The 20,253-nt window shown below is 41.2% G+C and overlaps 1 protein-coding gene across 2 annotated transcripts; it reads left to right on the top strand.

The window, feature by feature from the left end:
• The first annotated feature begins 2,955 nt into the window (after window positions 1–2,955).
• TMEM192 (transmembrane protein 192) lies at window positions 2,956–18,968 on the top strand. 2 transcript variants are annotated; one of them, XM_040065322.1, is made up of 6 exons: window positions 2,956–3,051; window positions 4,939–5,085; window positions 8,916–9,180; window positions 11,064–11,198; window positions 14,918–15,020; window positions 17,331–18,968. In XM_040065322.1, the coding sequence occupies exons 1-6, from the start codon at window positions 3,010–3,012 to the stop codon at window positions 17,452–17,454; spliced, it is 816 nt and encodes a 271-aa protein (XP_039921256.1). In that variant the 5' UTR covers window positions 2,956–3,009; the 3' UTR covers window positions 17,455–18,968. The 2 variants fall into 2 exon arrangements, with proteins under 2 accessions (XP_039921256.1, XP_039921257.1); XM_040065323.1 differs by lacking the exon at window positions 11,064–11,198.
• The last annotated feature ends 1,285 nt before the right edge of the window (window positions 18,969–20,253 follow it).

The raw sequence follows: 20,253 nt of genomic DNA, 5'->3' as shown, positions 1-20,253 counted from the left end.
TATGCCTCTTTGTGAGGATACAATTGTGACAGCTAGTCCCCAAATATTGTAATTATTACTGCTATGGCAAAGGTAGTGCCTAAGTAGAGCTTTTACTCCTGTGTATCTAATATCTAAGTAGAGCTTTCCCTAAGGGCAGCATTGTTGGGCCACACCACATCCCTTTATCTTACCCTTATCAGCTATCTTCATGCTTACTGATGGAGTTGCAGTAGAAATAATTTAAGAAAAGGCCATATTTTTATCTGTTTTAGACTGCCCAGCATTAGATCATCCTTCAGGAGCCAGATTTTCAAGTTCATTTGCTGGAGAAGGTAGTTTTCGAGGGAAGAAGAGAACCCTGGAAAAATGCCTTGGGAAGCCCCATTCTCAGTGCCACAAGCAAAAGGCTCATTGACATGCTCTCTATGCAAATTATTACTAGAAAGTTCTCACTTCTCTGTTATCACAGGTTGATTTTTGGTGCAAAAATTTTGATCTTCTTAATCATTGTCCCCCATTGGACCCTTTCCTCAGACCCCACCTTATCTCCCCACCCACACCGGGGTGTATAATACCCCTGTCTGACCCAAGACCACGCCTTTGGCGTCTTGCCTTTTGCCCCTTGTTACTGCTTTGGTCAGTTCACGCCAATGCAGTGGGTGCCTTATTGTTGGTTATTCTTTGTATTATTAAAATTACTTTTCAGACAATGGATCAAAGCTGTCTCTCTCCATTTAAATCACCATTGTGCTGGGTCCCAAAGAAACTCAAAGGGAATCTGATAGTGTGGGCTCAGACTCCAGGGAGTTTCAGTGAACACTAAAATGACAAGGTCTGCAAAATTTGATGGAAGATGGAACAGGAATTGAGCAGAAGAGAATGTTACTTTAATAAAACCTATCTACATCACTAAAACCTCTCACTATAGAAAATACTGTGAATCTAGTAATTAAAATGCTATATCAAAACCAAAACAAAGATTGAGTGATCTAGTAAGAACAAGAATGGACTACTACTGTAAAGATTACATACATGTTTTACATAAACCAGTTGAAACTGGAAATCACATACTTCTAAATATGTTAACTGGTGTTGTGTGCAGTATTTATGAACTTCAAATATTTAAACTTGTATTTTTTTCCCTAACTGCATTCTTCAGTAATCCATTGAGAACTCTTCATTTTCCATTCAGTAGAAACAAGGTTTACAATTATATATAAAATTATAGCTATTCAAATGAGTGCTAATAAGTGTAAACTTACTGGGACTTTAGAATTTTAAAATTACAGTTAAAAGAATTTGTTCTTTTGATTTTATCTTAAACACTTGTCTAACAATATGTCTCACACACACTGCATATATGTATGCAGATTGTGGCCTCACTTCACTGTCAATGAAAACTTTTGTTGTCTTCTTGCTGTAGGATCTGTGTTCTTGTCAGGAATGAAAAAAAGAAAAAGAAAAAAAGAAAAAAAAGAGGATGCACAATAAGGAGGAGAAAAAAGGAGCATTTAGGCTGAAAAACTGGAATAGAGTAGGCTCTTATTGCAGGAGCTGGACTTTATCTGAGTCAAACCAGCAAGTTTAAGGCTTTTTTTAAAATTTAAGATAGTTTTCCAGTTCATTAAATGTGTGTATCTGTACTAAACAAGAAAAAATGAATGCAAGTGATGAATGTAAATACTCTGGGTGGGAGGTTTCAGTTGAATATTTTTCCTAGAAAAAGATAGGCAGGAAAAGTCAGAGAAACTGAGATAATTATCTTGGAACGTCTCTGAAGAAGCTCATACCTCAAGAGCAGTTTTCACCCCTTCACCTTGCTTTCAAGAGTGACAGAGCCACTGCAGATATTCAGGGTGACAGTCCTGGCTTCTCTTAAATAGTACACGTAGAACAATTACAACCTGGAGAGGATACAATCTTACTTGTCTTACAGACCCTCCTTACAGCTCTGATCCTCTTCAGAGTCCTCACTAGCATTAGCTGAAGGCTAAGGGGCGATCATGTAGAACAAACAGAAGGTTAAAAAAACATTAGCAGATGAACAGAGCACATCACAGATAATAAATATGATGCTTTGGAAATTCATACTTTGCACATGCTTGAACAGTGTGTCATTCACATCCTTCTCATTTCAGAGAGGTTATAGCTGAAAAATGACAGAGAGGCTAACAAAAATTACCAAATAATAACTAAGCACGACTAAGTGGTTGAAGAGTATCCAGAATACACAAGGCTGTCAATGTCAAGAAGACAGAGATCCATAAGGGAGTAGTCTGCACGCTGTGAGCAGCCACTCACAGTGTGAGTGTGTCTCAGTGTGATCACAAAGGGTTAGAAAATGAAATTACCAAGCACACGTTTTGAAGAAAACATGTTCCTTCCTAAAAATACAGCGTGGCCAGAAATATCTTAGAAAACGTATAAAGTGCCTCACGAATGCTAAAACTTTTCGTGATCTGAAGGGGCAACCAGATCTACTGGAAACAGTTACTAGCTGCATAGACTTCACCCTTTCCTCAAGAAGTCCCTGCAAGACCAATTGGAGATGAGAAAATACTCGGCACCGCAAGCCGGCACCAACACTACGCTGCCTTTACCCCGCATTTCGGCCAACCATCTGCTACTGTGATTACCTTCCCCTGCCTGCCCTGCCCCCCAGCCACGGCCCCGCAGGGACACCAGCCCGGAGCCCGCTGTAAGTGCTCTCCGTTTGGAATCCAGTCGCGGGCTGCCGAGAGAACTGCACCGAGCACGGTCGCGGCGCAGCGCGGTGCCGCAGGGCGGGCCGGGGGCGCGGGCCGGAGGCACGGACCGGCGCGGGGCGGCGAGACGGGAGCTCGGGCCCCGGCCCCTCCCCCGGCAGGGCCTCGCCCCGGGGCGGCGCTGGAGCGGCGCGGGCCAATGCCGGCCGGGGCACCGCCGGCGGGGCGGGGCGGGGCGGGGCGGCGGCGCGGCCCGTGGCGGCAGGGCCGCGCCGGGGGCACCCGTTAAAAGCCGCCGGGGCGGCGGTGGCGGGAGGCGGCGATGGCGCTGGCGGCGGGGAGGCGGCGGCAGGACCTGGACAACGTGAGCGCGGCGGGCGGGAGCGAGGCGGGGCCGTGGGGACCCCGCCCGGGCGAGCGGCCGGGCTGCCGCTGAGGGTGGGCGCCTCAGGGCCGGCGCCTCGTGTTCCGTGCCGTCTCTTCCTTCCGCCTCGTTCTGGCCGTTTCCCGTCCCGGGCGCCCGAGGCTTTATCTGCTTCTTCCGGGGGGCGCCGCCGGCCGAGGCGCCTGCCCAGTGGCCCGCTCCGAAGTGAGGAGGCCGCCGCGGACCCTCGCTGCCGCTCCCCAGCCGGGTTTGAAACATCCCCGAGGCATCTGGGCCGGGGCTTGTTTTTAATCGAGATTTTTAGCCTCTAATCGGGGCTGCTTGTGTGGCTCCTTCAGGTTTTCTGGGTTATTTTTCCACAGGCGGATCCTGTCTGTGCCATCTCTGGATTATGTGCTGTTCGCTGGCATGACCACGGCGTTTTTGTGTGTGTTTGTTTCTCCCCGCCCCAGCTGGAAGCCTGCGTGGGCGAGGCTTGCTGGTTGTGTCTTGTTCCTGCCTGCCCTCCTTCTCCTGGCCATGAGCTGCTCTGGAAGCAGTCACATGCTGGAAGTGGATCAGGGAGCCAAGAGACTGAAGCTTTAACCTGTGCTCAGTAACAGTGACAAACAAGTCTGGATTTAAGGCATTTTGGCTTTTGACAGCTGTGGTATTGGCTCATCTTAATGAAATTAAACCAGTGTTTGCTCCAGTTAGGAAGGTTAGGAAGGACACCTACTGGATTTTCTTTTTGTCAGATAGATTGACTGCATGGGATCATCATATCCCTCCCATGCTTTAATTCCCCTCCTCTCCATGCTGTCTGTAATAAAATCTATTTGAGGAGATTATGTCATCTAGTGCTTCCTAATACTGGCTGTATTTTAGGATGCAGAGATGGACTGTAGCCAGTCTTGTGAGAAAGTTGCATGGTCAAAGCTCTGATAAAGCTTTCTTTGCGAAGGAGTGCCCTGATACCTCACGGTATTGCAGAAAGGGTGGATCATTTGTTCCCATGTAACAAAGGATATTGTCCTAAGGAGAATTGCTGTTTTTGTGGGAGATGTGAGCTGTCAACCCCGCTATTGATTCTGTGATCATAGAATGTTTTGGGTTGAAGGTTCTTTAAAGATTTATTTCCGGCCCCCTCTGCCGTGGGCAGGAACACTTTCCACCAGACCAGCTTGCTCAAAACCCCAGCCAGCCTGGCCTTGAACACTTCCACTTAGTAAAAGACACTACATTTGAGCTGAATGTGAAGTTGAAGACCTAATACTTGGCTCCAACATGATGAGGGCATGCTACATTCTCTCTAGTGAAGGCAGAGGATGTCTTGGCCAGCACTTGGTAGCATCTTCTTCCCTCTGTGAGCTGCTGCTTCTTTGCTGCTTGAGTTCAGCTGTAGTTACTGCTGCAGGTGTTTTGACATGTCAGCAGTATCAGAGGCTGAATACTTAAAACTGTTACACTGCAGGTTTCTTGTTGCCTCCAACTGTAGCTAGACGAAAATAAGAACAACAAAGAGTTTTGCAGTACCTGTAAAAAGCATGTGAGAGAGACTTTGTCACTTTTCCCCATAAATATACTGATGCTTCTGACTTCTCTCAAAGTTGAAGCTCAGACACTTGTAATCATTTTGAAAATGGAAGTTCCTGAAGGCTCAGTGTGGTACTAGGAAGTGGATTAGTGTCGTATTTGTCAGGGACTGAGTTCTCACATAAAGATGTGATGAGAGTTTACCTAGAGTTTAAGAGCTTTCTCAAGATACTAAGCTAGTGGTGTTTTTCCCCCTCAAGGTTTGATTTGCTAGCAGAAAATTCCTTAACCTTTGTACTTTATTTTTAGAGCTTACCTGTTGCTCTTGTTTGCCCTCCCTTTCTGTTCCAGGGTTCTTTGGAAATAACACAGAGTTTGGAAGATGATCCTCTACTGGATGCACCACTCATTTCGTCTCATACGTTGCATTCCCAGCTGAGGCCAAGATTTCATGCTATCCCAGCAGTTCTCCTTGCCAATTTCCTGTTGCTAATACATGTGAGTTTAAGAAGCATGATTTCCCTAAGGAAACTTGCTATCTCTCTTCTGAATCCTTCAGAACCCACTGTTCATGTGACAGAATTCTGATGATATGACATACACTGGCTGTTCTTCCCAACCAGTGAGGTCCCCTTTAGTGTATATGCCATCAGATCCTTGCTGCCTTCTCATTCTGGTTGTTGGTGCTGTGACACATCTTGTTAGGAGGAGGAGCATTTTAAACAGTAGTTCTTCTGTGCTGTTGGACATGTACTTTAAAAATAATATTATTGCCATAGAAGTGCTATACTGGCTATAGAGGGCTGAGATAATTTTGATGCCGTGCCTTCCGAGACCAAACCTAATTTCAGAGAGAAAGTAACTAAACAAGTAAAACTGGACGTGCTTAGGGGGTGTTACATGGTAGTGGATAGGGGGAGAAATTAACCCGAGTGTTACTTCCTGCTCTCACCTCTGGAGGTTAAGAGGAAGAAGCACAAATACTGAATAGTATCTAGGCAATTATGGGCACTGGTAGACAGAAGGAGAGATAGTCCTGCCTAGAAATGAGTTTTTCCTTGATAAGCTGAAGAGGCTTGTTGTTGCTTGTGTGTGACAACCAGATATGAAGAAGGCAGGCTGAAGAGCTCTGAGCCTAAGATCTGACTGAAATGGCACTTTCATGTCTTTTAGGGACATGGGTTAGTGGTGGACACGGTAGTGTTAAGTGAAGGGTGGGCTTGGTGATCTTAAGGGTCTTTTCCAACCTGGATTCTATAGTACCAGTGACATGAGCTATTTTAGAGTTTCATTTGATCTCAAACAAAAAATGCAGTGCCCTTGAAAACATGCTCTCTGCCAGGACTTTAAAAGCACATACCAGTCTCTAAGGTCTATCTTTGGGCAGCTGCATTAAGTTGTTCAGTGTGGTTTAGCCTTCTAATTTTAGGAGTAGGTGTTTTGTTGGTCTTGTAGTAGTATCAAAAAATGCCCCTCTGGCTGTCAAGTAGACTTGAGAAAAGACCTCTTCTGAGTGGAGGACCAAAATTCCCAATGGAAACTATGTATCCAGCCTTATTTCCTTCCCCTACCAGAAGAACTCTCTGCCTTTCCCTTATAGAAGGCACTTGAAGTCTGCTATTGGTAAAAGAGCAGTGACTATTTTTGTGCCAAGCCTTGGGGCTTTGCTGTCTACTACCATAACTGATGCAGCCAAATGGCAGTCACCCAGATCCTAGGAAAATGCTGCCTATTCTCTTCCCACCTTTTCTTCTCTCCTGCAAATGGAGAGAAATGTGGGTAGGTGAAAAAACTTCTGTGGCATCTGCCAACACACATTTTCACAGGTTAAGTCTCGTTGCTATTGCTGAACCTGCTTCAGTGACCAGTTGGTCCTTGGAGCAAAATGGAGAAGCATGCTTTTCTGTTGGCAAAGCAGCATTATAACTGCCACCTTGAGTGGCACTGTCTCACTGAAAAGATAGATGGGAAAACAAGCTCAGTGGATTTCCTTCCCTTGTGCTTCTGCAAGCAGGCATTAATCTTGTGGAATGTGGAGAGAGGCCAGGTTAGCTTCTGATGTGCAGCCTACATCAGAACAGGGGTAAATGTTCTGGAGAAGTTAAGCCATTATAGTATGCAGTAGAGCTGTAATGCATCTCTAAAGCAATTTGTATGTAACTTGGAGTATTTCTTCTCTACTATCCTGTGCCAAGAAATGGAGTTAGGTAGCAAAATAGCTTCTGTGCTGCAGCTGCCTAGTGACATGCAATTCTGTAAAGTGGGTAGGATATGCTGGACTGTGGTGGGACTGGGTTTTTGAGTGCCTTTTGTTTTTGCCAAACCTTGCTTTCCTGAAGGCTTCCCATCAGGAGGCTGGAGAGCAATGTGAAGTGTACAGGCATATATATGTTCTTTATATTAATCCTGTCTTTCCTTATTCCTCTCCATGTGTGCATATGCATAAAATTAAACTTAAATACTATTCTTTATAAGAATAGCTTTTTGTACGTAAAAATATGTGGGGGGTGAAACACCTATTATCTAACTGCCCAACAATGCGAGCAAAACATATTTAATAAATACCACTCTAAATGCCAGCTTCCTGTTTCCTCTTGTATACATTGCTGCAGTAGTTTACTAGAGATGGAATGCTAGGTCATTCCTGCTTGCATCAGTTTAATATAGCCATTTGCTATACTGAAATACATTCCTAACACCCTCAAGGAGTAGAATTAATTGTATCACTATCGTAAAATGGCAAACCAAACAATAAACAGATCAAATAAAATAGTTGAATTATTCTTAGCTTTGTAAGAAAAGGAGGTGGTAAAATAAGAGATTAAACAAATTATAAACTTTCCTCTTATTTAACTACTTAATCTAGCAATTTAACCTGTCTCAAGAAAACATGGTATTTAATTTGTATTTGAAGTAACAGTTTTATGGGTAATGTGGGCTGCACTCCTATTTTGATTTGGGTTTCTTTCCCAAAGGCAGAAGCCTTCTATCCTATCTGTCCTCTCTAATGTCTTTTTTTCCCTTTTGTGGAAAGGGAGTGGTGGGGTCTTAAACAGTCATAGAACTAAGTATGGAAATAAAGGCAGCAAATGAAAATTGGGTACTTTCCTCTGTCTTCAGTTCTGATGTGCTGTTTCTGTCAGTTATGGAGAACACCTGACACCTTTTTTTTTTTAAAGCTAAGTGTATTAGAACTCATTTGTAGACTTGAGACAAATTGATTTTTTTTAATGTTTTGTCTGTTAGTAGATCTCCGTTTGTTTCTGTATTGGTGGGAGTTGTTTTTCTTTACGGTTCTGTTTTAAAAATGTTCCTGTTCTGTAGTATGAACTAGGATGAGAAAGTATAATATTGTTCTTGTTCACTGAAATAACGCAGTAGAGAAAATATTTTCTGTGACAAAACTGTTAATATTATGAAAGCCCTCTGTGTATACATATACCACAGGTAATAGGCATTCACAGTTTTGCTTTCTAGTTGGCCAAAAGATTGCTGATGCTCACTGCTGATGCTGAACATTTGAAGAGGAATCTAGAAGACAAGAAAAGTTATAGCATAATGGCAGTAGTCTGAAAGGATAAGTAAATATACATCTGACTGTATATGCAATCTGACAGACAATCTGTCTGGTTTTTCTGACAGAAGTAAAAAGGTAAAATGGAAAATTCTGATGGTAAATATACTAAAGAATGATTACCACTTGGCAAAGATGCCTACCTAGTGTTAATAATTCACTTTAAGTTACTATGATGATTCACTTTTCTAATGTCAACCTGGAGATAATATTCAGTGGCTTTAGGAAAGCCTTGATTTTCACTTAGGAAATGTCAATTTAAGGAAACATAGACTGTACCAATAAGATAAGAGCCTGTTCAACAGAGCAGCATTGAGTGTAATTGAATGAGTCTAAAAAAGATGTGATTTCTCCTTTTATAGGAACATAAATCAAGTGTTCCTTAAAGAAAAAAAGCATAGTAAGGAGGGTTCAGAAATGAAATAAATTCACTATGAAGACTCGAGGAATTAATTTAGTAGAAATTCTGGGAAGAGTGGCAATTACCAGCTCTGTTCTGCTGGAGACTGGTTATCCTCCTGGAGGTCAGTCTTACTACTTAGCAATTTCAGTCATACGTATGTTCCCAGAGTGACATGTAGTGATTGTAGCAAGTGTCTAATGTTTTATGTGTTACCTCAACTCTAATAAAATCAATGCAGAAAGTAATGCGAAATGAATTAACTACATAATCCTGATTTTGTGTTTCAGGTTATTTTTCATATATATATAAGTGTTGACTTTAAAGATTTTTCTCTCTTCCTTTCTCTTCCAGGTTGCTTTTGTTGTTCTAGCATTTTTAGCAGCTATGTTTTGTTCTTACCCCAATCCAAATCAAGATAAGTGCCCTGGAAACTACACTCACCCACTTAAGGTGCAGACTGTCATAATAATTGCAAAAGTAGTTCTGTGGGTTCTGCATGTTGTTTTTGAACGATATGTCCAGCACCACCACAGCAGAGTCAGAAGAAGAGGTTACTTCTCCATATACCAATCAACAAGGCATCTGAAGAGGCTTCCACTGCTGATACATGCCACAGGTGAAGTGAACTTGGGTTTTTTTCCATCTAAAGCTTTAAACTGTGATGCAATAGGAGACTGAGCATTTTATATATATTTTACAAACCTGCCTGTGAGCACTTACAAATTATACTTTAGTCAGATGAACCTCTGTACTGATCATTCTGGTCTGCCTGATGCAGGTTGTAAGGAGCTGTTTGTAGTACAAAAATGCTCACAGCTGTGAGGTTGAGTAAAACATTTAGTCTTCAGCCATGAAGTATTCAGTCAGCAAGGTCTGTGTTTGACTGCTAGGGATCTTGATTTGCACATTCATTTGTCTCGTTGGGTATGTGGTACTGCTGCCAGTCCTTCCAGGAAGTGTGTTGCTCTTCTCTTTTCAAGCTCAGCAATCCACATAGAAACAGTTGAATTGCTTGTTGCCCAACAGCTGTCTGAATGCAGTAAGATAACCAATTTTCTGACCTTCACTGAGCATCTGTTATATTCAGCTCTATATCTGACTGCATTTTTCTATTTTCTGTGGACAAAAGGTGGTGTATAGGAGTGATTTAACTATATTTTTAAGTTTCATCTCTGGCAAGTTTAGCTGTAAAGTGTTGGTGCAGTTAACTGATGAAGCTTTTCTACCAATCACTTTCAAATCTGAAATCCATCTAATTTAAGAGGATTTTTCCCACAAATAGCAGTGGAAAAGGGCAGAGCTATGGCTTTTGTGGTATTTTTGCCTCTTGCCTCCCTCCTGGAGTAGATCTTTTTTTCACCAGAATTAATAAGTGAAATGATCCTGTTCTGTATAAGAACCTAGTTTTCTTTCCACGCAGTCCCTAAAAAAGCTAGTCAGCTTGATAAATGCACAACACTTCAGGCTCTGGCCACTAGATAGAGCTCTGAAGATGTAGAAGTGTTTGGAGTGCAGTGACAAAAGCAGGCTACAGGAGGCTTAATGATGTAAGAGGATTGTTTCTGATTATTGCAGTGTAATCGGCAATACTGAGCCCTGCTTTCAGTCTTAGATGGAGTCCACTTCTCCCCTACTAGACAGACTCTGGGCATTTGTGAATGTTCAGATGCAATCAGGTGTGTGCTGTACAATTTTGATCATCTGTTTTTCAGAAAGTAGTTTTTCCATTACTGTAAGCTTCCTGCTATGGTAATGACTGCTGATACCATTTCCTTCACTAGACTCACACAGTGGGAGCTACATAAATGGTCTTTATAAACTTAGTTCTTTATCCAGACACTGGTTATAACATTTTTACGTAAGGAAGAGAACACTTCACACTTGGTATCAGAAAAGATTTTTAGGCCTCTAACTCAGTATTTTTTCTCCTTGACTAGTTGTACTCATTTCAATTAAACTTTTAGTAATGTTCAAATATTAAGATAATAGCTGGGCAAGTGGAAGCCTATGCAAGTAGGCTTTGAAAGGAAGGTGTTTAGTTGGGTTTTTTTTGCTCTGTTAGCCTCATTTAAATATATTTTAAATCCACTGCTTGAAGGAAAGTACTCCCTCATTTTCAGCTGACTGATATGATTGCTTAGGAATTGATAGAATGGGTAAGACGGATAGCATCAACAGAGCCATAAACTGTTTAAGCCCATGTACCTATTTTAGGTATTTCTAATGTGTTTCTTCCACTCATTTTTTAAGTCAGAAGACTCTGTAAGAAAACTCATAATTGTCTACCATTACAGGCATATTCTGAAAAGAAACCTCATTTTTGCTACCAGCAAAAATAAGCTTGCATGTTAAGGAAATGAGCTGAAGGGGCAAGTATTATGAAATGGAAAAGCATTACTGAAGTGTTGCAGCCTAATGCAGATAGAGGGGATGAGAAAGTATTAATTTTAGTAACTAATACAATTAGTAAATTTATAAAATATAACGTTTGTTTTCTAGGTAATACAGCCTTACTCTTGATTCTGTCAGTGCAGCATTCCTTTCCTGATCACAGCAAAGTGTACCTGTATCTTATGCTGGGAGTCCTGAGCCTGGAGATGATTAGTTCCCTGACATGCTTAGTGATTTACACAGGTGAGAGAGGCAAACTTTGCCTTCTTGTGTGATGTTCATTATAGCTGCTTGGTTTGCCCTCACAGTAGTTCACTCAGCGTACCCCAAGGCATTTAACTACCATTATAAATACAAAATAATTCTGTGCTTGTAGAAGGAGAACTAAGGCAAATCCAAAACAAATTGGGAAAGGTTGTCAGACTTGATTCGGTTCCAAGGGCTGCTAAATGAAAGCTCCGTGTTATCTCAAAGCTGTTAATCCACGTGAAGTGGCAATAAATGCCTAATTGTTTCAAAAAGTATCCTGTGAACAGGTTTGTCTGTTTATCAGTGTTTCTCAAATGCATGCACTGAAAGCTGTGAAGCAGTAAGAGCTGGCTGGCTTAGTCAGAACTGCCTCTAGGATTTATGTGTGGGGTTTGCATACCTGATCCTGTGATTGTGCCCTATCCAGCCTCTTCCTCTTTCCCTGGTCCCACCCCAAAGGCTTCACTTTCTCTTTGACACTAAAATGAAAGACTCCTTCTGATGAATATTTGAGATGCATCAGTTTTGGAAGCTGTGATCATATCAAAACACAGTAGTGCTTTATAAAACTATGAGGCTTTGCTTTGTGCTATCACTGTTAGTTTGTAAGGTTGTCTGCTTTAGGTTTGGTGTAACTTGTTAAGACTTGGTAAAACGCTTGCCTTTAAACTTTGCAAACGCTATCTAAAATGTTGACAAATAAATGCTTCAGAGAAAATTTTGGTGTGTTCATAGTAATGCAATGGCACACCGAGAAATACTGCCAAGTAGCTTGTTCATCTAGGAAATAAAAAGCTATTCTTGACTCTCCTGCAACAGCATCAAAAATGCACCAAGAAATAAGGTCCCAGCCCTAAACTGTGTCTTTGTCTTAGAAGTATGTGCAGGCTTGTCAGGCTTTCCCCTCAACGGACCAGCATGGCTCAAGTAGACTGTCTGTGCTCTGAAAGAATAAAGGCAGTGATGGGGGAATGCAATCATGGCAGTCCTAGAAAACTATTCCAAGAATGCTGGAGATCATCCCTTCTTTGCATACGCATACTTACTTTCCTGGGAAACTCAGGGAAATAAGAGATAAATTGTAAAACTTTAATAGAATGTCAGGAATTCCAGAGAAATGCTATTTCTAGCCGTGAGGCCTGCTGGAGCTCAAAGAGCTACATTGTATGACTCTTACCTTGACCAAAAAGGGTAAGTGCAAGAAAGATGACCTGCATAGTAGCAAGGTCTGCGCCTGTACTTCTGTAAGAACTCTTAAACTATTTTTCTGCTTATTTGTCACCAAAAGGGTATTGTTTCCTGACTTGTACTGTGCCAGTTCCTATGACCTTCAGATTCGTTAACCAGTGTATACAAGGAAGCTGTGGGGTGCAGTGTTGTGCTTTCCAGTTAAGAGGCTTGAAGAAAGGTCCAGTGAGTCCTGGAATGAAGGGGAAGAGTTGCATTGCTAACAAGGAGTAAGGCAATGTGTTGTACCAACAGCTGCCTTATCTCCTGAACAGCTCCAAATCAATGTAAAATTCATTCTCTAAAGCTTGGTGTACAGAAGTAGGGTTGATTTTTATGTGACTTACACCTGCTGCAAGATGAGGAAAACTTCCAGTCGCCCGCCCTAAGCTGCTTTTTCCAGTGGATAGTGTAATTAGTTTTCTTGTTTTCCATCCCAATGTTTCTTGAGGTAAGCTGAGAGACTGCTTGCATGTCTGTCTTATCTATAGTGGTGGGTTTTAAGGTTTTTCAACATTCTAATATCAAATTAAGGCGGCACTGAGGCAAAACAAATGTATCTGGCCGATTTTTGAAAATGCCCTGAGAATCTGTAGTAATAATGACATTCAGATGAGTTTTTTCTCTCAGACAGAGCAGAGTATGTGACTGGGTGGAAGCATGAAGCTTCATTAATGGGATCGTTTTAAGGGCAGCCCTCTGCTGAGGTTTAGAATTCCCCTCTTCAAGGCAAGCACTTAGCAGATACTGCTAAGATAGTATCAGCTGAGCAACAATGGGGAGACTAAGGTAAATTTACACTAAACCTACTGGCGCACCTTTTTTTGTATTAGCATGTTACTCCTAATTTTGGAGAGAAGGCAGCACCGGTTCACATATTGTTTCTTCACAGTGAAATAATTATTTAACTATTGAGACATAAATGCTTAACTGTAGAAGGTACATGTATCTGACTTATTTTCTGTTAAATAATTCTGTTTCACAAATCAGAAATACCTGACTGTAATTCTAGATACTTCCTCTTGCTTGTTGGAGCTGTTTGTGAATTGCATGATAGATAATGTCCTGTGAAAGACTATTGCCTTCCTTAAAATTATCTCCATGCAACAGTGTGTGAATATAGCTGTAGGATGCAGAGGCAGAGATTCAGAAATCTACAAGGAATTGCTGTGATTGACCTATAATAGACTTGACATACATAAATCGTTCAAGTGAGGTAAAAGTGCATGGAATGAAGTATGATACAGACAGCTCTAAATGTCAGTTTACTATTCTAAGTTTTTTACTGCTAGGTTGGGGAGTAAAGCTTTAAAAGACTTACTAAATATATGTATTTAATTACTTTCTCACATACTTCTAATATCACTTGAATAAAAGACCAACATTCCCACAAACAACACATGTTAAGAATTCCACATCCATTCCTTTGTGGTTTTATTTGTAGAGAAATACCATCATAGAAATAACTAACCTTTGAGCCTAACTCGTAGTTAACCTCTGGAGGGTCTTAGCATTGTTTTAGCAGGGTGGCCTGTAATAAACCCCATCACAGTACTGACTTGTAAGGACACTCCTTCTCTGTTCCAGTAGTGTGGATTTCTCACAGAGCTGCACTGTAATGTTTTTTTGTGGCATTAGATGTATTGTTTCACAGGCAGCCCTAACTGCAGAGTCCCGAATGCATACTCTGGGCATTTTGATATTTTCTCTGAATTGGGATCTGAAATTGAATGGCTTTAAATATTTTCAGCTTCCTTTTCGAAATAATGCAGAGGGTGCCTACAACTTTTCCCACCCATCCCCATTCTACATCTGTTAAATTTAGCCTGAGTCTTTATTCACAGGTGCCCAGGAATGAGTTCTGGATTTAATAGCCAAGACTGCTAGGTTCACAGTGTCTTTCTGTAGCGAGTCTGCCCTAGTCTGAGCAGGCAAACAAGCTACTGCTTCACTGCAGCTGGTCTAGTTAAACTAGTGCTTATTGAGGAGCTTAAGCTAGAAGTTCTGAACCAGCTACCAGTACAAAACTTCTTACAATTTTTTATGGCATGTTGGTTAGTTTTGCCTGAACTTAGAGACTGAATCTTGGTACGCTTGGTACAACAAAAGGCAGCTTAGGTTTCACCCTCTCTTAGGTGGCAGATTAAATTTTGCAGATGTTAAGTGGTATGTTCAGGCTTCCCCATGCGGGTTTTTTAAGCAGCAGGACAGAGGGGAGTAGAAAAAGTGAACTAGCAAATAAATCAACTTGCCAAACTATCATTGACTTATAATCAAAGCAATTACAGGAAAGAGTAGAAACAGATTCTGCTTTTGCTTTCCCATTTCTCAGGTTCCTTTACTGTCATTCCATCTCCTATCCTAAGGTCATCTTAGGATCATCTGTTACAGGTTTTTATAACCTGGACTCTGTTGTTTAAAGTGTTGTTGTGGGGTTGTTTGGTTTTTTCCCCACTTTCCAACTAATTTATAAAGCTTTCTTGCAGTGAAAATAAGCAACTTCAATCGTGCCAAGCCAAGACCTGACATAATTGAAGAAGAGAAGATGTATGCCTACCCTAGTCACATTACCTCAGAAGTTGGATTCAGGTAAGAATTCTGTATTCGTTTCGTGCCATGTTCAGCCACGGTATGTAGGTAACATGAATGGAATTGCATCATTTCCTGTAGACTTCCATGCAGTCTTAAACCTCTCAGCTAAACCAGAGGTGGGAATAACAGCTCTGAAGGAACTATGCATAAGCCTCCCATTTTACATGCACAGTTGCAGCAGTCTTGTACTTCTCCTTAGTAAATGACAATTTACTATGATACAGAAATCCTCAAACATAAGGATGGAGGTGATTTGACCATTTATGGCTGGTTACATGAATCTTTAATATAAATATCTGTGCTTGATCTGGTTTAGTTAATTTTTTAGGGGATTTGAGGAAAGATACTGTTGTCTTACACTGTTACTTAAAGTAGGCCTACAGAAACCTAGCTACTTCAGCCAGTTTTTTTAGAGAAGGAAATACATTGTGGGGAGTTGATAGAAAAAGAAAAAAAACTTAGTAGCTCTGTTCTGTGCCAGAAGTTGGACATGAAATTTTAGCTATGGATTTGGAATGCACTTTGAATTTGGGAAGGAACTTTTAAGGTTAAGGACTTAGGAAGATCTTAGTGAGAGTAGAAGCTGTCCGACAGCTGAAACTGTCCCAGGCACTAAGACTCATTTTTTGTTTGTTCTTTATGTACCTGCCAACTGCTCAAGCATTTTCCAGTTGCTGAAATCAGTCTGGTATGATTTAATAAAAACTAGTAATTGAAAGTAACATGGATTTCTGTATAAGAATTGGAGATTTTCTAATATACTATGACTTGCTTCTATATGTGCTGCTTTCACGAAAGGTACTAATGAGAGATGACTAATACTTTGGGACTTCCCCTGGTATCACAAATGCAGCATACATATGCTTTTATGGAACTTGGAAGTAGATGTCCAGGATACAGGAAGGATTTAGAGTTGTCTTGAATTTTGATACCATGTCTGACTTCCATTTTGATATGAAAACCATGGTGATTGCATGGTGGACCTCATTTCTTCCTCATTCATCTTCTCCCCTGAGAAATTCTTAAATGCCCAGGGAATGTGTCTGCAACAATGACCAGCTGAGGAAAAGGCTCTGCTTATTTTTGATTAAAGAGTACAAACTTCCTGTGAGAACTGATTGAAAAACCGTTATTTTAATTTAGCTCTATACAACTCTGACTCTCTTTCCCTTGGGAGTTAAGGTCTATTGAAAAGTGAATCCTGTCAGGCCTTCAGATGACCTTGTTATAAGAATGTTTTTTGAATATCATGACCTCTGCAACCTAAGCCACTGATCAGGAGCCTTAAGTTGGTAGTGCACATTAACTTTTTAAGGTTGAAATTTTTCTGTTTACAAAACTTGTGTTCTTTACTTTTCTCAATTTAGCTACAGTAGGTTTTTATTGAACCTAAGCTTTTTTCCGCTCAATATCCTTTTCAGCACTTTCTAAGAACTATGAAAAGGGCAGTGTTCCTCTACAAGGTGCTGCAAGGGTGAGGAACAACTTTCTCAGCACTAAGATGCTCACAAGTGTACTAGGAGGACAGATGCCCAAGCCAGCTGAGAAGAATATAAGGAAAGAGTAGACTACACTCAGACATTGATACTTCATCTTGCTACATCTTAAAATCTCCTAGTTAGATTTGACAAAATTCTGTACTTTTTTTTTGTCAATTAGGTGAACTTTATTTAAATGTTGCCATGTTACTATTGGAGTTAAAATGAGAGGTATCTGAAAGATGGATATATTTTAAGGGGAGAGGGTAGCTGTACACAAGGTTGTAGATCTGAAATAGCACAACTTTTTGGTACTGATACTGCCATGGTATGTATATGCTACTATATACAGATATTGCTGTATATAGTAGCATATAACGTATGCTGCTCCAAGTTAATCAAGATATTTCTGTCTTAAACAGCTTATGATCTTCCACAGCTGAACAGTATTATGCCTGCTCAAAACAAGCTTCCTAATGTGTGTGGGAAATGTTCCATGGTTCTTACTACAGTTCTAGCATGTTGTCTGTCTTGGTTTCTTAAACAGTAAGGTCCTCACTCTGTAACGGTCTAGCAGGGAATATGTAACTCAGTTTTGTATATGTGGCATGAAGTTCAGCCAAACTTTCTCTTCCTACCTTCTCAGGCAAAAGAGAGTTAGACATAAAGGTGTTGTAGATTGCTTCGTCCCTCTAAAATTAGTTGATCCCAGCAAAAGTGAAACTAAAGAAAACAACTGTTTAAGTATGTGTTAATTAAATCTAACACTTCATGTATTAGAAGGCTGCTGTCACTTACTGAAACTCATATTTACTTTTGTTACTTCAAGGGAAAATTCCAGTTTAGAAGAGATAGTGGAGAAGCAAGGAGATGTAATAGAGTATCTTCAGCGACACAATGCACTGCTCAGCAAGAGACTGTTGGCATTAACATCTCAGCAAATCAAAACTTAACAGCATTTGGAAAACTGCTGCTGGAGCTCTGGAGATGAAGTAACATAATATCCAGACTGATTTGTACAGATGTGACTCTTCAATCATCTTTCATATTTTGAAATAGAAGTTGAGCTAGAAGGATAAGCCCTGCATTACCCTATAAACCTGTTACAACTCGACACTCTGGCTTTCTTCAGATCATCAGTTCTGGAATAAAGTTCTGCAGCTTCAAGGATTTTTAGTTCCTCATAAGTTAAAGCTGGACCTGAGTTAAAGGTTTAACTTTGCCCAGTTGTTGCTGTTATTTTGCACTGCTGTGTAACCTTTAAGCTTCAGGCTACCAAAGTGTTTTATATTTCTGGAATACAACTTCGTTCTCTAGAAAAATCTGACTTTCCAAGGGATGTATATGCAGTTTCTATTGCTGAAGCTGAGACTAGATGTGTTCTGTCACTGATTCCCTTTACTTCCAGGGATAGAAGTGGTGTACTTCATTAATCCAATGCAGATACTTATTTTCTAGGTGTCTCCTTTTCTCCTTTGTCAGGTAAGTGGAGAAATTTGTCATCCAATTTAGGATTATAAAAGAAGTGGTGGGTGCCCTAAAACTGTAAATCTCACATGCAAGTTTGTGGTACAAAACCATGCCATTATAAGCAATTGTTTAGAGTTGTGGCTTTAAAACTCTTATGAGTTTTATCCTTAAAACTGATTGTCAAGGCTGGTGACTATACCATTACTAGGAGTTTGTGTTAAATAACAAGACTCCTACTCTGCCAGCTGAACTAACAAAGCAAAAATACTTGAGCGTAAGCTTTTCCATTGATCTGGTAACTAACTTGTGTTCAATGCTTTTAAGGATGCTGTCAAAAATGCCTGTTATATACTTACTTGCTCTTAACTTTGGACCTTCAAAAAAGTCAGCATCTTGATTCAAAAGCTGAAATGGTGTATGTGGGGAAGTGGAAAACAGCAGAGGACAGAAAGATCTTTTAGTAGTTGAAGAAAAAAGAATTCTTGGTTTTAATTTATGGTGAATTAAGGCTGGTGAAAGAAACATTTTGTTCTGGGTACTACTTTGTCTACCAGTGTAGACAAATAATTATTTTAGAAGCCAATACCTCTGTGGGGATAGGGTGATCACTAATCAAAACTGGGAAGAAGACTCTCAAGAGGAGTGGTTTTGCAGTTGAATATAAGGTAGGAAAAATAATTCATTCTACTTTGGTGTTAGAGCACAACTTTAGAAGTACCTAGACAGTTTAGTGTGCAACAAATATGATTCTTGTCTCATTCAAAGAAAAACAATAAATATTGGAGGTTTTGCTGCTATCCAACACTAGACTGTTCTCCTTAGCTGTTGCTTATTGAAAATGCAGCCAGAGTTTTATAGTATACATGTAAGGAATAAAGTTACTTGTTTTTAGAACTCAGGTTTTGATGTGATTGTGTATGTCAATTTATATAATTTCTATGAAAAGCAGTAAAATGTGACTGTGAAGTTCATGCACAATAAATGCAACCAAGGAAGAGTGTGAATTCTGTTATTTCCAAGCTCATGTACATCTGGTTCCAACAGGCAATCTGTGCAAGTTTTTCTCTTATGCTGAAGTTCTCACAGCAGTGTTGGCACTTAAAACTAGCCAAACAAGGATAGCTATGCACTTGTTTTGAAGCTTTAAGTTTAGTTTTATTCACCTTTCTGGATAATGTTTTTTTTCCATCATGCTTCAGACTTTGCCTGCCAGTTGTGTTCCTTTCCAGCATTGAGAAGGAGGCTGCATAGTGTAGTAGAACAGCTTTCCTTCATTTTGAGGTCCTTACTCAAACATTCCTCTTCTCCTCTCTGACTGCTCAAGGTAAGCCCTGGATTAACCAGTAGTGTTCCTTTCTGTGGAACATGGTAGCTGAAAAGAAAAGCAAGTATGGCTTGCTGTGTGCACACATGTACATCTTTTGCCCTTTAAATATTACCATTCCTAAGTACACAAGTGATAACAAATGATAACTACCACCCACCCCTTGCCCCAGTTTTATGTCTTTATCATACTCCCAAGTCTGTCTTTTCTTGGTATCTTTAAGCTTTTTCTTTGGGCAGGGTGGAGGCTTTTCACAGTATGGACTCAGACAAGAGGCTGGTAATCTGTACTACTCACCCTGAACACCTGAACCTCTGGCCATGGTAGAGCTACAGTAAATTGTCAAGTAGGAGCTGCCGCTGTGTGTGACAGCCCCAAGGCCCTTGTGTGCAGCAGATGGGCCAAGGCCAGCCTTGTTTGGAGGCAGAAATACTCCGCAGCCCCCAGGTTCCCCTGTGCTGCCTGCCCCAGTGCATGGCCTGGTGTTGCTGGGTTTTGTGGGCCCAGGCTCCTGCCTCCTCCTGGCCACCACCCTGCCCCTGCCGCAGCTCAGTGCTCTGCAAAAGGTGACTGCAGAGCTGCTCTGGGGCCCTGTGTGCAATCAGCTGCTTGAAAGGACACGTGAAAGGCATGAATGGCTGCTGCTGTGCAAGGCAGATGAAGCTCAGCTGTAACCTTGCCATGTCTGACATGCCAGTTGCTAAATTGAACAGTGAGTCCTAATTGTCTTGGTTCTGCTGTATGCGGCTTATCGAACACCTCTCTGCTGCTGCAAGGTTGGGTGCTGGGGTGGCCAGTGCCGTCCATCCCGTGTTGCAGCCTGGGTGTCTGTCTCTGCAGTGTCAGCACCTGCTCCTGGGCTGGGCTCTGGACTGTCTGAGGTGAAATCCATGGTGTGCTGTGCACGCAGTAAGCGCTGGAGCATTGGGTCCAAGTTTCAGGGGGCCAGGAAGGGTGC

Source organism: Hirundo rustica, chromosome 5, assembly GCF_015227805.2.
Source record: "Hirundo rustica isolate bHirRus1 chromosome 5, bHirRus1.pri.v3, whole genome shotgun sequence".
NCBI lineage: Eukaryota > Metazoa > Chordata > Aves > Passeriformes > Hirundinidae > Hirundo > Hirundo rustica.
This window is presented reverse-complemented; position numbering and strand designations above follow the sequence as displayed.